This window comes from Aedes albopictus, chromosome 2 (assembly GCF_035046485.1).
Source record: "Aedes albopictus strain Foshan chromosome 2, AalbF5, whole genome shotgun sequence".
NCBI classification, from domain to species: Eukaryota; Metazoa; Arthropoda; class Insecta; order Diptera; family Culicidae; genus Aedes; species Aedes albopictus.
The window spans coordinates 101,717,184-101,731,233 of NC_085137.1; the positions used below are offsets into that span (position 1 = coordinate 101,717,184).

The 14,050-nt window shown below is 41.3% G+C and overlaps 1 protein-coding gene across 11 annotated transcripts in view; it reads left to right on the forward strand.

The window, feature by feature from the left end:
- Window positions 1-14,050, forward strand: part of LOC109419739 (uncharacterized) — a 211,168-nt gene that overhangs the window by 179,394 nt on the left and 17,724 nt on the right. For all 11 annotated transcript variants that reach the window (XM_029852727.2, XM_029852729.2, XM_029852730.2 and 8 more), the window contains 3 exons: window positions 6,084-6,461; window positions 6,524-8,501; window positions 12,153-12,325. In XM_029852727.2, the coding sequence (XP_029708587.1) occupies window positions 6,084-6,461; window positions 6,524-8,501; window positions 12,153-12,325 (2,529 nt within the window). The remainder of the gene's footprint in view (window positions 1-6,083; window positions 6,462-6,523; window positions 8,502-12,152; window positions 12,326-14,050) is intronic.

Genomic DNA, 14,050 nt, shown 5'->3' on the forward strand with positions numbered 1-14,050 from the left:
GTTGCTCAGAAGACTAAGAGCTTTCACATAGAAAACAAGTTAGTTCGAAAATCACCCACTGCGTGGCGCTAGTGTTCCTATGAGCTTCCAGTTCAGTCTGAACGTCGTATATCTCGTGTTCTGGAACACCATGTTCGGCAAAGTTGCTCAGAACAGTAGCTTCAGATGGAAATGCAAAAACGTTACTGTTGAAACGCGTGGAGTAATTCAATCACGACACTAATTTCTTTAAGCAGACATTAAGCCGTTGCACAATGGGAAAAAATAGGTAGAAAACGCGAATAGATTCTAATGAATTTTTGACACAAACTGTAAAAATCTCTACAGTTTCAGATAAGGATGGTGTCATTCGCCGCACGATGCTGGAAATCAGTTATCTGGCTCGTTTTACCCCACTATCTTTCGATTTTTTTACATTTTTGGAAAAATCCTGATTTCAGGGGTTCAAGGAACATTTTAAGAGCGTTCCTTGGGATTTTAGGAGCGTATGATAGCATAGAGTTAAACGGGAGTTTTGGGAGCCTATTAAAGGCGTTCCGCGGGATTTACATTTGATTATGACGATTTAAAGAGCTTTTCAATGAAATTAAGAAGGTTTCAGGGGCGTTTTGATGTATTTAAGGTACGGGTCGTATCAGGGGAGTTTTAAGAACATCCTTCAATCAAAGAGCATTTGAAGATCGTAGTGTGCCGCGCGCGAAGACGGACGCAAAAGTTTTACGGGCTGTGTTTTTTGTCGTGCTCCTCACCGTTTAGAAATAAATCGGTCGTAAGCGGCTAAAAGTTTAAACATGGAAGGAAAAAAAGACGTGCAAAGTGATTCCAAAAATTCACCAATGCAACTGGATTCGAAAATAAATAAATAAAAACTGTTCGTTGTAGAGTGAAGTTTTCCGGTGCAAGAAACGCGAGTCATATCATCCAGATTGCAAATCAGTTGCGCCGACGACGAGAAACCATCCGCGTCCCGATTCTGTTGGTTGGCGTGGGTGTGGGAAACGGGATAAGAAGAAAAATCTGTGTTGGACAAACCATGCTACTATGGCAGCAGAAGCGCTGGCGCTAATGTGCTTAGATCGTGAAAAACCAAATTTCTTGAAGTGTAGAATTAGTTTAAGTTATATTTGTATATTTGTGTATTTTCACTGTTCAATCGTGATATTTCTGTGAAATGCATCATCGCTTGCTTTGATGATACTTTGAATTTTTTTAATTCGGACGTCCTCTTTACCAATTTTTCTTGTAAAAAGAAATGCTCTATCGTTGAGCCTGATTATTTGCATCGCATTTGATGAGCGCATTTCATGCTCGAATGAAGAAAATCAGTGAAAATTATGTGTGTTGCTGTTCATGTGTCAAATGGATTGCCTCTCACTCGGAGAAAAAATGAGGCAAATCAGAAAATATTGCTTCCAAGATGATCGGCATTGGACGACAAAAACCACGCAAAATTGGTGAGATCTTTCCAATATTATTTATTTATGATTCATTCTACTTCAGTATATATACATCTATATATAATTTGTTATATAACTACATATAAGTTGAAAATTCGCTATTTTCAACATCCTTTCATCTATTGGAAGCTGCTTCAGTTCTGGGCTCTTTCTAAGTTGATGAAAGGATTTATAAATGCTTGCAAGGACTTGGCCAGGTGTGTGGAGCTGAGTGGGTCTATGACATTGTAGATAGTAGCGACATCAGCAATGTCAATGGATATATTCAACTTTGCAACTCCATCCAAGATTTGTGCAAGTATTCATGCTATGCTATGCTATGCTATCCTTCAATCAAAGAGCATTTCAGGGGTTTTGAGATTGGAACTCTGAAAATCCTGTAAATTCCTCAGAACACCCCCTAAAACACCCTCGGACCCCATGTCATGCCTTTGAAATCCTTCGAAATCCTCTGTAACATCCTAAAGTGCCTCTGAAACCGCCCAAAAATTCTCTCGGACCCCATGTGACGCACCAGAGACCCTGACACAACTTGCACTTATTAATAGTTATTTATATAACGAGGTGCAAAACGTTGTTTTTCAGCATAAGTCGTACATTTATCCATCGAGGCTTGCCGAGATTGCTTTTATTAGGTTGAGTAAAGGGAAATTGCGTGAGGGTCCCATGGGGTCTTAGAGGCACTTCTGGGAGTCTACGGGGCATTTTTGGGGGTCGAAGGAGGTCTCATTGGCGTTTCAAAGGGTCCCACGTGGTTTCAGGGGTGTTCCAGAGGGTTTTAATGGAGTCCCAAAATGTCTCAGTGGGGTGCCAGGGGCTCTCAGGGGCGTTTCAAGGAGTTTCGTATGCGTTCTAGAGGGTCTCAGGGCGTTTTAGGGGGTCCCAAGAGGTATCTGGCGCGTTTTAGGGGCGTTTCAGGGGATCCCCCAACTGAAGGTTTCAGGAGTATTTCAGGTGATCTCCGGACGTAACAGGAGAGCTTCAAAAAGTTTCAGGGGGTTTCAGGAGGTCCTGAAATACTTTGAAAATCCCCTAAAACCTCCATAATTTCATTGAAACGCCCTTGAAATCCCCATAGTCTATTTGAAATGCCCCTGAATCCACATGGAATGCCATTAAAAGGTTCCAGAAACTACCTCACACAACGCCCTGTTTTGGGCTCTATGGGAACTTCCTTGGACCCATTTTAGAGGCCAAGGAGCAAGATTTGTTCTTGCGAACTGAATCTTTTCATTAAAGCCGTGAACTTTGCTCTGATTTAATTTATGTATAACATTCCCTTTTTTGTACATCTTTTTATTTATGCACCTCCAGCCCATGGCATATAAAGAAGTTCCAGTTTATTTTAACCATTCCTCTGGACCTCGCAGAAAACACCTGGATGTTTCTATCCCTGTTTAAAAAAATCGGAGTGTTTCGATAAGATCTGCCAAATCAAGAGTGGCAAATAAGCTTACAGAAATAAGGTAAGGTTAGGTGTCTTTACTAGAGATATTTTCAGCCCGATGCTGGTTCATCTCTTACCTTAGAAATAACATAATAACTTTTGACATGGTTACCCAATGCCTTCAAAATCTATTTTTTCGATGGTCAATTTGAGAATCCTTTGAGTTATTTATACTGATATTCAAACGGGAATTTCTAGGGAAATTATTTCGGCAATTTCTTTGGAATACCCTTTGGTAGTTGTGCTGAAAATTCGTATGCCTACCCCTTTGGAAATTTCCTAGAAAATAGGTTTGAATATATAGTTTTGATTGTGGTGCATTCTTTCGGAAATTCTCTTGCATTTTATTTGGCAATTTATTCCTGGATATACTTGGAAATTTCTGCGGTAATGTGCTTGTTAATTCCTTCTGCAATATCATTGAGAAACCATTTGACAATTTATTTGTGAAGTTCTTCAGTAATTCATTGTGGCTTCGTGGTCGTGTGGCTTGTGTCACCATGCATTTAGTCACATCGTGCTAAGGATCGCGGGTTCGATTCTCGCCGCAGCTGTCCGGAAAAGTTTTCGGCTATGCTGTATGCTAGTCCGTTGTCTAGTGTCGTGCTTCCTTCAAAGAGCAAATATCTCACTGGATGCATTAGATGTGTCCTTACCACTCCATTCTTTTGGCATTTATTTGTCAAGTTTATTTACATTCTATGATTTTTTTCGTATTTTAATCAAAATTTCCCTTGGTAACTGCTTTGGCAATTCCTCTGTAAATTCTTTGAACCATTCATTTAGAAATTTCTTCGGCAATTGTTTTGGGAATTCTTTTTATACCACTTTCAGGTAACTGTCCCAGACCTCCTTTGGAACATTGTTTGGAACCCACCTTGTTAATTCCTCCAACCTCTTTTTTGCAAATTGTTCAGACAATTTCCTTAAAAATTCTGGAATACCCAATCACTATAGCTGAAGGAAGTTCTAAAGCAATTCTGGAAAGAACTGCAAAACCAATTTTCAAACGAATTGTCGAAAAGATTGAAAGTAAATTGCCTGAAAATTTCCAAAGGAATTGCCTTTGGAATTCCAAAAAGAAATGGTTGAATACAGAATTATGAAAGGATTTTGAGCAAGAACTGCCAAAAGAATATCTTAAAGAAATTTCGGAAGCATTTCTGGTACTATTAGTTAAGGCAAAAGGTTATTGCAACCATAACAAATTGCAAATGCTCCATAGAAAATCAAAAAGCGCTCCATAAAGAATGAACATATGTTCCATGAAAATGTGCAATGATACCCATAAATAATTGAAAATGTTCCATACTTTACAAAAAAAATTTACCGGTAAAACATTAAATTTTCTCATTAAAAGTGAAATTTTGCGCCAATAAATAATACTGAAATGCTCCATAATAAAATAAAAATGCTCCATAGAAAAATGGAGCAATTGTATTTTATTATGGAGCATTTCAGTATTATTTATTGGTGCAAAATTTCACTTTCAATGAAACAATTTTATGTTTTACCGGTACATTTTTTATAAAGTATGGAACGTTTCCAATTATTTATGGGTAACATTGCACATTTTCATGGAACATATGTTCATTCTTTATGGAGCGCTTTTTGATTTTCTATGGCGCGTTTCTATTTATTTATGGATGCAATAAATAGGCTGCCATTAGTTAAACAGTTTCCAAAAAAAGCTGAAGATATACCTTAAAGAATAATCTAAATAATTTACAAATGATTGAATTTCCAAATATTTCAAAGAGCAGTAACAAATCGATACACAATTTCTTCTTCTTCTTTGTGGCTCTCAATTGTCACAGGAATTTGGCCTGCCTCTCTTCAACTTAATGTTCTTAAACATTTCCACTGCTATTAATTGAAATAAAAAAAAACAAGTTCCTGATCGGAACAGGAACCGAACCCGGCGTGTCCAGATTGGCGATCCAAAGCCTTATCCGCAAGGCCTCAAATTGATTCACAAGTGAATTGTGGAAAAAGATTCCGGAGTAGCTACTGAAGATATTTCTAATGAAACTACTGCAGGAATTGATTGACATAGACATTTCCAAGATGGGAAACAATCGAAAACTCGATTCTTTGGTGGAACACAATATTATTTTCAATTTAGCAATTGCTTTGTTTGAAAAGAGGCAAAGGATTGTAGCTAAAATCTAGCAGAGGCTCATTTCAGAGAGTTAATTGAGAAATACTCCATTGATTCTACCAGAAAATTCTGCGGCTTTGTCAGAAATATCCTAAGACATTCCATACATCATGTTCGGTTCACTCGAAATACAACTTGAAGATGATCCAACAAGGATCGAAATGTTGGAGAAAGAAAACATCTAGCGGCTTTTTAAAACTGAAAAGACTGAAAATCAAAAAAAAAATATTCAGGTGATAGTAGCTGAAAGGATTGATTTTTCTATTGAACTATGTATTATTTTAATGAAACAAATGAATAAACTTAAACATTTCTAATAGCTCATTCTGATGCATGAATCCATTCTAGACCTTTCTAGATTCACAGCAATGTCTTCTCATCAAGCATCTGTGTGAATTTCACATCAGAATTTTGCATTTGAATGGAACAGAGCTGCACCTGCAGAAACATCCAATAAATAGAATTCCTGTTTCTACCTGAACGGCTGTTTTATCTAATCCGGACCACTGATTTCCGTCATGTGGACCCACGTTGCATGACCATGAGCCGATTAAAGGACCGATTGAACTGTGGAACGAGTAGTGTCGTCCGTGGCAATCATTGTAATTCTCACCATCGGCATTCCGATTGAAAGTGATTAATTTTATTGATTCTGTATCATGTGTTGGTTGCCTCAGGCTCTGGGCAGCTGACCGACCGACCAACTGGTGCGCAATCGATACGAAAGGGGATACATGTCATTATCAAGAACAGAGGAAACACGACACCCTTAACCGGATTTGCATCTTTTCCTTTACGCACTCGGCCGCCGCCATCGTCGGTTTGGCCTCTAACTGGATCGAAGCGATTTACAGCCTTCCGCCTCTGCTGCTACGGCCCCAGGCTTTCGGCGGGAAGGCCTCAAGTGGGCCATGATTGATTATACCACTGGGCACTTGTTTGCTGACCGTGAAATGCATCCTCCGTGCGACGATGTGTACTGATCGATTTTTTTTTCTCTTACTCTCCTTTCTTTCAGATGTCACGTTCAAACTTTCAACGGTCCCAGAGCCGAGTCTGGTATGGCAATGGCAATGTTCCGGATAATCCATTCTACGGGGGAGCAGCCTTGAGCATGGGCAGCGGGTATTATTTTCTCTACAACCGGCTACAGGAAGGCAGACAGCCACCACCGACGTCGTCGTCGTCGTTGTTGAGGCCTTCGGTGCCGAGTGGGTTTCAGGACTTTGACGAGGAGGACGAACTGCTGGAGCAGAGGACACCCGAAAAGCAAATCAATAGTGGGGGTGCGAATGTCAGTGGTGGTAGTAGCAGAAGTAACGGATCGATTAGGGTTGGCAGTACAGTTTGGAATGAATCCAACCGCCAGGGTAGCCCCGCTAGTCATAAAAGTCAGGTAAGGTTTTGAAAATTGATTGAATGTTTCTTAGGTTCTGAAGTCTCAATTATTCACAACAGGACTCAGGGTTTTCGGACACTGAACTGTCTCCAAACATGCCGTCGAATGGCAGCAATACCAGTTCTAACAGTAGGAACTTCAACGAAAACCAGTCCAGCCCGGACAAGCTTACACCAAAGCGCACGATCAACGAGCAGCTGTTCCAGCGATCGCCTTCAATCTCCAGTGAAGTCTCCACCCCACCAACAGTCATTCGACGACCTGCACCGGAAGTAGCTCGCGATGAGATCACCGTGCGTCGAATATCCTACAGTGAGCCCAATTCACCGACACTTTCACCTCCAACTCCATTCGATGATCTTGTTTCCAAGATCGACAGCCTTAACTTCGATAACACATCACCTCTTGAAGCTAGTCAGCTGAGTGCAAGGCTCAACGCCACGGAGGAAGACTATTCTTCGTCCGGACCTTCATCACTGTCGTCATCGTCATGCCATTGTCCAACTCGAAGTAGCGGAAGCTCTTTGAAGCGAGGTCGTGTAATTACGAAATATAGTCGAGTGAAGAGGAACCTCAACCATCAGCTGCGCGACTCCGAAGAGGAAATGATCTCGTTGGACAGCAGTGAACTTACGAACATCCTCAACCAAACTCTTTCCGAAGACACCACAATCTCAACCTTGAAAACCCCCAAAAGTATCCTAATAACCCCGCCTTCCTATAATAACGAAACTGTGCTGCTCGGCTACGTATCTCCAGACCCCAACAACAACCCGCGATCCGATAGCAAAACTCCCACCCGAGATAAAGAACTTCCGTCCTACGCAGAGCTCTATCCCAACGGAACCTCCACTCCAATCATGTATCCTCCCAAGTTTTACCGATCACTTCCTCCAACTCCCACCCGGAATCAACGATCCCCCGTCAAGTTCCGTCCCACCAAGCTCATTGACAACTTCTACGAAGAACCCGACATCGACCTCACCAATCAACGACTCTCCAATCAAACCGATCTTAACTTCACCGAGTACGACAACCCTCTCCTGAACGGCCACACTCCGGCCGTCCAATCCTGGCTCGACGGGCTTCGATTCTCGTACCAAAGTGAAGTCATGTCCATCCTGCAAACAAAATCCATCAGCGTGGAAGCTACCCGTAACCTGAAAATGACTTCCGCAACGGCGGTCAAATTAATCCGTCATCTCCAGTCCAAAGTCGTCACCCTGCAGGGGGAGTTCGAGAAGGTCGAAAAGGTGTTCGCTTCGATCAAGCGCTACCAGCAACAACAGGAGGAAGACGATGAAGACGACGAGAAGGAGATCTACCAGAAGGCGGCTCCGCTCGTTCAAAGCCTAGCCGCCAACATCTACCAGTTCGTGCAGAAGCAGAAGTCCAACGACTACTTCGGCAAGGACCCGCTGGAAAGGGCAGACCTCAAAAAGTTCTACGAGAACACCCAATCGCTGGTCGATATGACGACGGACCTTCGAATCGCTGCGGCCAACGGAGAGGACTTCGATTACCGATCCGTGGATGAGGAGGTCCAGATCATCAAACGGTACTTCCTGATCACGATCAGGCTGATCTTCAAGAACCTGGTGAAGGTGATCGTGGACACGATCGAGGACTCCAAGTGTGACCTGATCCTCAGATCCAACATAAGCTACGTGTCGATGTTGTCCAATTTGGACTTCCAAGGGCTGGCGTCGTTGAACGATGCATTCATTTCCAATGGGACTGTGCGAGCCTTGTTGATCGTGTGCATCGAGTGCAAGTTCTCGTCGATCCGGGCGTTGGCGTTGCGAGCGCTGGCCACTGTATGCTCGACGACGGAAACTATCAGGCAGTTGGAGAAAGCCGATGGGGTGGAGATTCTGAGGGACATTCTGGCGGATCAGAAGTCGAACGAGAGAAGCGAACCGGAGTTTCGGGAAGCGGTGTCAGTGTTGACGCAGATTACGGCTCCGTGGCATGGCGAAGATCATCGGATAGACGGATTGAGACAACATGTGCACGCGATCGTGGAGGCCGTCACAGGTGAGTTACTGGTGGGAATTCTTCAATAATATTTTAATTACATTCCTACTAAAGCCTAACAAACTTTTAACAAACATTTTAAACTTAGAGATTTTTTGTTACAACTCAGGAAATATTTTGCATACCTTCTGAAAGGCTTGCGGCAAACTTGCGAGAAGCTTCCGACAAGCTTCTAAGAAGCTTCCGGCAAGCTTCTCAAAAGCTCTCAGCAAACTTCTGGTAAGTTTCTTAGAAGCTTCCGGCAAGTTCCCGAGAAGCTTTTGGCACGCTTCTGAGAAGCTTTCGACAAACTTCTGAGAAGCTTTCAGCAAGCTTTCGAGGAGCTTTCGACAAGCTTCTGAGAAGTCTTCGATAAGTTTCTGGGAAGCTTTTGTCAAGTTTTCGGCAAGCTTCTGAGAAGGTTTTGGAAAGTTACTGATGAGTTTTCGACAATCTTCTAAGAAGCTTTCGGCAAGCAAGTTTTCGATAATTTTCTGGAAAGCTTTTGGCAAGCTTCCACGAGACTTTCAGCGAGCTTCTGCGAAGATTTCGGCAAGTATCTGCGAAAGTTTCAGCAAGCTTCTAAGAAACTTTTGTCAAGTTTTTGACAAGCTTCTGAAAAGCTTTCGACAAGGGTTTAAGAAATTTTCGAAAACCGTTTGAGATGTTTTCGACAAACTTCTGAGAAGCTTTCGGCCAGCTTCTGAGAAGCTTTCGGCAAGCTTCTGAGAATCTAACAAATTTTCGACACGCTTCTAAAAAGGTTTTGAAAAACCACTAAGAAAATTTCGGCAAGAAGCTTTCGGTAAACACATTAATAAAAACAAAACATAAATCTGAGAGGCTTTCGGCAAGCTTCTGAGAAGCTTTCGACAAGCTTCTGAGAAGCTTTCGACAAGCTTCTGAGAAGCTTTCGACAAGCTTCTGAGAAGCTTTCCACAAGCTTCTGAGAAGCTTTCTACAAGCTCTTGAGAAGCTTTCTACAAGCTTCTGAGAAGCTTTCTACAAGCTTCTGAGAAACTTTCGACAAGCTAATGAGAAGCTTTCGACAAGCTTCTAAGAAGCTTTCGGTGAGCTTCGAAGAAGCTTTCGGTAAGTTTTCAAGAAGCTTTCGGTAAGCTTTCAAGAAGCTTTCGACAAGCTTCTGAGAAGCTTTCGACAAGCTTCTGAGAAGCTTTCGACAAGCTTCTGAGAAGCTTTCGACAAGCTTCTGAGAAGCTTTCGACAAGCTTCTGAGAAGCTTTCGACAAGCTTCTGAGAAGCTTTCGACAAGCTTCTGAGAAGCTTTCGACAAGCTTCTGAGAAGCTTTCGACAAGCTTCTGAGAAGCTTTCGACAAGCTTCTGAGAAGCTTTCGACAAGCTTTCGACAAGCTTCTGAGAAGCTTTCGACAAGCTTCTGAGAAGCTTTCGACAAGCTTCTGAGAAGCTTTCGACAAGCTTCTGAGAAGCTTTCGACAAGCTTCTGAGAAGCTTTCGACAAGCTTCTGAGAAGCTTTCGACAAGCTTCTGAGAAGCTTTCGACAAGCTTCTGAGAAGCTTTCGACAAGCTTCTGAGAAGCTTTCGACAAGCTTCTGAGAAGCTTTCGACAAGCTTCTGAGAAGCTTTCGACAAGCTTCTGAGAAGCTTTCGACAAGCTTCTGAGAAGCTTTCGACAAGCTTCTGAGAAGCTTTCGACAAGCTTCTGAGAAGCTTTCGACAAGCTTCTGAGAAGCTTTCGACAAGCTTCTGAGAAGCTTTCGACAAGCTTCTGAGAAGCTTTCGACAAGCTTCTGAGAAGCTTTCGACAAGCTTCTGAGAAGCTTTCGACAAGCTTCTGAGAAGCTTTCGACAAGCTTCTGAGAAGCTTTCGACAAGCTTCTGAGAAGCTTTCGGCAAGCTTCTGAGAAGCTTTCGGCAAGCTTCTGAGAAGCTTTCGACAAGCTTCTCAGAAGCTTTCGACAAGCTTCTCAGAAGCTTTCGACAAGCTTCTCAGAAGCTTTCGACAAGCTTCTCAGAAGCTTTCGACAAGCTTCTGAGAAGCTTTCGACAAGCTTTTGAGAAGCTTTCGACAAGCTTCTGAGAAGCTTTCGACAAGCTTCTGAGAAGCTTTCGACAAGCTTTTGAGAAGCTTTCGACAAGCTTCTGAGAAGCTTTCGACAAGCTTCTGAAAAGCTTTCGACAAGCTTCTGAAAAGCTTTCGACAAGCTTCTGGGAAACTTTCGACAAGCTTCTGAGAAGCTTTTGACAAGCTTTTGAGAAGCTTTCGACAAGCTTCTGAGAAGCTTTCGACAAGCTTCTGAGAAGCTTTCGACAAGCTTCTGAGAAGCTTTCGACAAGCTTCTGAGAAGCTTTCGACAAGCTTCTGAGAAGCTTTCGACAAGCTTCTGAGAAGCTTTCGACAAGCTTCTGAGAAGCTTTCGACAAGCTTCTGAGAAGCTTTCGACAAGCTTCTGAGAAGCTTTCGACAAGCTTCTGAGAAGCTTTCGACAAGCTTCTGAGAAGCTTTCGACAAGCTTCTGAGAAGCTTTCGACAAGCTTCTGAGAAGCTTTCGACAAGCTTCTGAGAAGCTTTCGACAAGCTTCTGAGAAGCTTTCGACAAGCTTCTGAGAAGCTTTCGACAAGCTTCTGAGAAGCTTTCGACAAGCTTCTGAGAAGCTTTCGACAAGCTTCTGAGAAGCTTTCGACAAGCTTCTGAGAAGCTTTCGACAAGCTTCTGAGAAGCTTTCGACAAGCTTCTGAGAAGCTTTCGACAAGCTTCTGAGAAGCTTTCGACAAGCTTCTGAGAAGCTTTCGACAAGCTTCTGAGAAGCTTTCGACAAGCTTCTGAGAAGCTTTCGACAAGCTTCTGAGAAGCTTTCGACAAGCTTCTGAGAAGCTTTCGACAAGCTTCTGAGAAGCTTTCGACAAGCTTCTGAGAAGCTTTCGAAAAGCTTCTGAGAAGTTTTTCAACAAGCTTCTGAGAAGCTTTCGACAAGCTTCTGAGAAGCTTTTATCATGCTTCTGAGAAGCTTTCGGCAAACTTTCACGAAGTTCCGGTAAACTTTCGACAAGTTACTAAGTAGTTTTCCTCAAACTTCCGAGAGGCAGCTTGGGGTTATTTTAAGCTTCTATTGTGTTCAATTGAATGCTAAAACTGAAAAGCATAAAGCCATAATGCGGTGAAAGATCAAATGGTCCTGGTTATTGTCTGACAGTCATTTGAAATGACCTCTCAAATTTTACAACCGTCATCAGAATAACTTTATCTTTGCTTGAAATCTTTTACGACCCATTCAGTGCAAACATTCCACCGAAAGCACATCGATCGAACTTAACGCCTCAACTGTGAATTAAAAGGCTCTTTATGTGCTCCTTTCCAAAAGCTCGTTATAATTACAATTCAAAGTGTAAAGACTCTTTCATTGCCCTCCCATCTTAGGAAGAAGACCCAGCTGCTACTTTGACTATCACTCAAGCCTCATTTCCCTTCGTCGCCATTATCGTTATCATTTTAATCATTTGGTACTTGAGAGCGTCTGTCCCTCCCACCACTAACCCTATGCTTCATCCTTCAAGAGGCGAACGTACTTATCGTCACTCCTTTTATCGTTGTCCAAATCCCTCGCAAAATAAGTACAGTCACACCGATTTTCCCACTTTTTTTCCTGAACCTTGTTTTCAATTGCTCTATTTTTTTTCGCTTCCCAACAGAGATTGTCGATAAAACAACCTGCTGTCAGACGTTGCTGCTGTGCTCCGCCTGTCTCAACAATCTGACCAGGATCGAGGCCACTGCCGTCTACTCGCTGATGTCGCACGAGACGGCCGGAAAACTGAAGGCGGCCACCGAACGGCGGGGACCCGGCGCATCGATTTTCCTCTTTGTAAGTATAGTTTTCTTATTGGACGGTTTACACTCAAAAAAAGGGGAATGTGACGTTTTATGTGGGACAGTGAGATGGGACAACAAATGATTGCTATCATGCTGAACAGCTTTTCATATGTTTTAATCAGTTTGTTTGTAGAATTTTTATGCAGAATAATCGCTCGAAATTTCCTTTTGGTAAGACACATTCTTTCCCACTAGCTTGTATCACAGTGTACCTATATAGCACCATTGCAGTAAACTTCTGTCAATTAGCATTGGAAAGCAAATTGAAACTTTTTTATCACTTTTTTCACTTTTTCTAATTGATAATTTATTCCCCTCTTGGTGTCCTACATTTGTCTCAATAAAGAACGACCAAGTTTCTAGTGCAATTTTTGCTCAACTTTCAAAGAGCGTGCAAGTTTAATTCAAGAATGCTTAGAACTGAATTCCTAGATGCACAGAACAAGATGTATTTGATACAAAATATTCCAAAGTAAAAACTTGTTCCATTTTTTTTAAATTTTCTCCTAATTTTTACCATTTTTTTCTTAAATTTTACCAGCATCTTGAAAAATTTTTATTAAAATTTCACAATACTTTTACCAAATTTTTACCAATTTTTTAACAAAATTTAAACAAATTTTTACAAAATTTTTATCACATTTTTATCAACTTTTTATCAAATAAAAAAAGAAAAGTCGAGTCAAGTATAAGACACTGAAGACGACCTTACAGTTGAGGTCGAAATACGTATCTGTCAAAGGATGCAAATTCTTAGTGGAATTCAAAGGAACAGTACTTAACGCGATTTTCTTTTTATTTACAGATATTCCCCTAACAAGCCCAGGTTAATCATCAACTTTTTACCGTTTTTTTCAAATTTTTACTTATCATCTCCAATTTTTTTTACCAAATTTTAACCAAAGTTTAACCAAATTTGTTCCATTTTTTTACCAACTTTTTATCAAATTTTCGTCAAATTTTTACCAAATTCTTGCCTCTTTTTTCTCAAATTTTTAACAAGATTTACTAAATTATTTCCAATTATTTTTACCAAAATTCCATCGAAGTTTTACCTAATTTGTGCCATGTTTTTACCAAATTTTTGCCAGGTTTTCTCAATATTTACCAATTTTCTTCTAAAATTTCACCAAAGTTTTACCAAATTTCAATTATTAAAATTTTTGTTAAATAATTGCTAAATTTTTACTAAAATTTCACCAAAATTTCACCGAAATTTTACCAAATTTGTTCCAGATTTTTACCAAATTTTACCAAATTTTTACCACACTTTTACCAAATTACCTACAATTTTTTACCAAATTCATATTAAATTTTTAGTTTACTGATGTACTAACCTCTATAGTTGTGCAGAGTATGTCCGTATAAATTTTTCACAAGCAAGGATAGAATCTTCCATTACTTCTTAGGTTCTGTTCAAATGTTATTCGTCAACTATTCCACTTCCATTCTCGGAAACGCGCCAGTCGCTAGAGACGACGACCGGACCATCCAACCGGAACAAATTTTCCCGGAAAGGATGCATTTTTCAATCACCCTCATCATCATCATCATCATCATCATAGTCGTCGGCGAGTGATGGGCGCATCTAGGGACCACGTCAAAACCGACGTGGCCATTGTCGTCCTATGTGAGTCGTCGTCGTAACGCGTCACGTTGCGTTGTTATAGTTGATGGTGGTGATCAAAGCCTGCACGACTTGGTTCCTCCATCCACC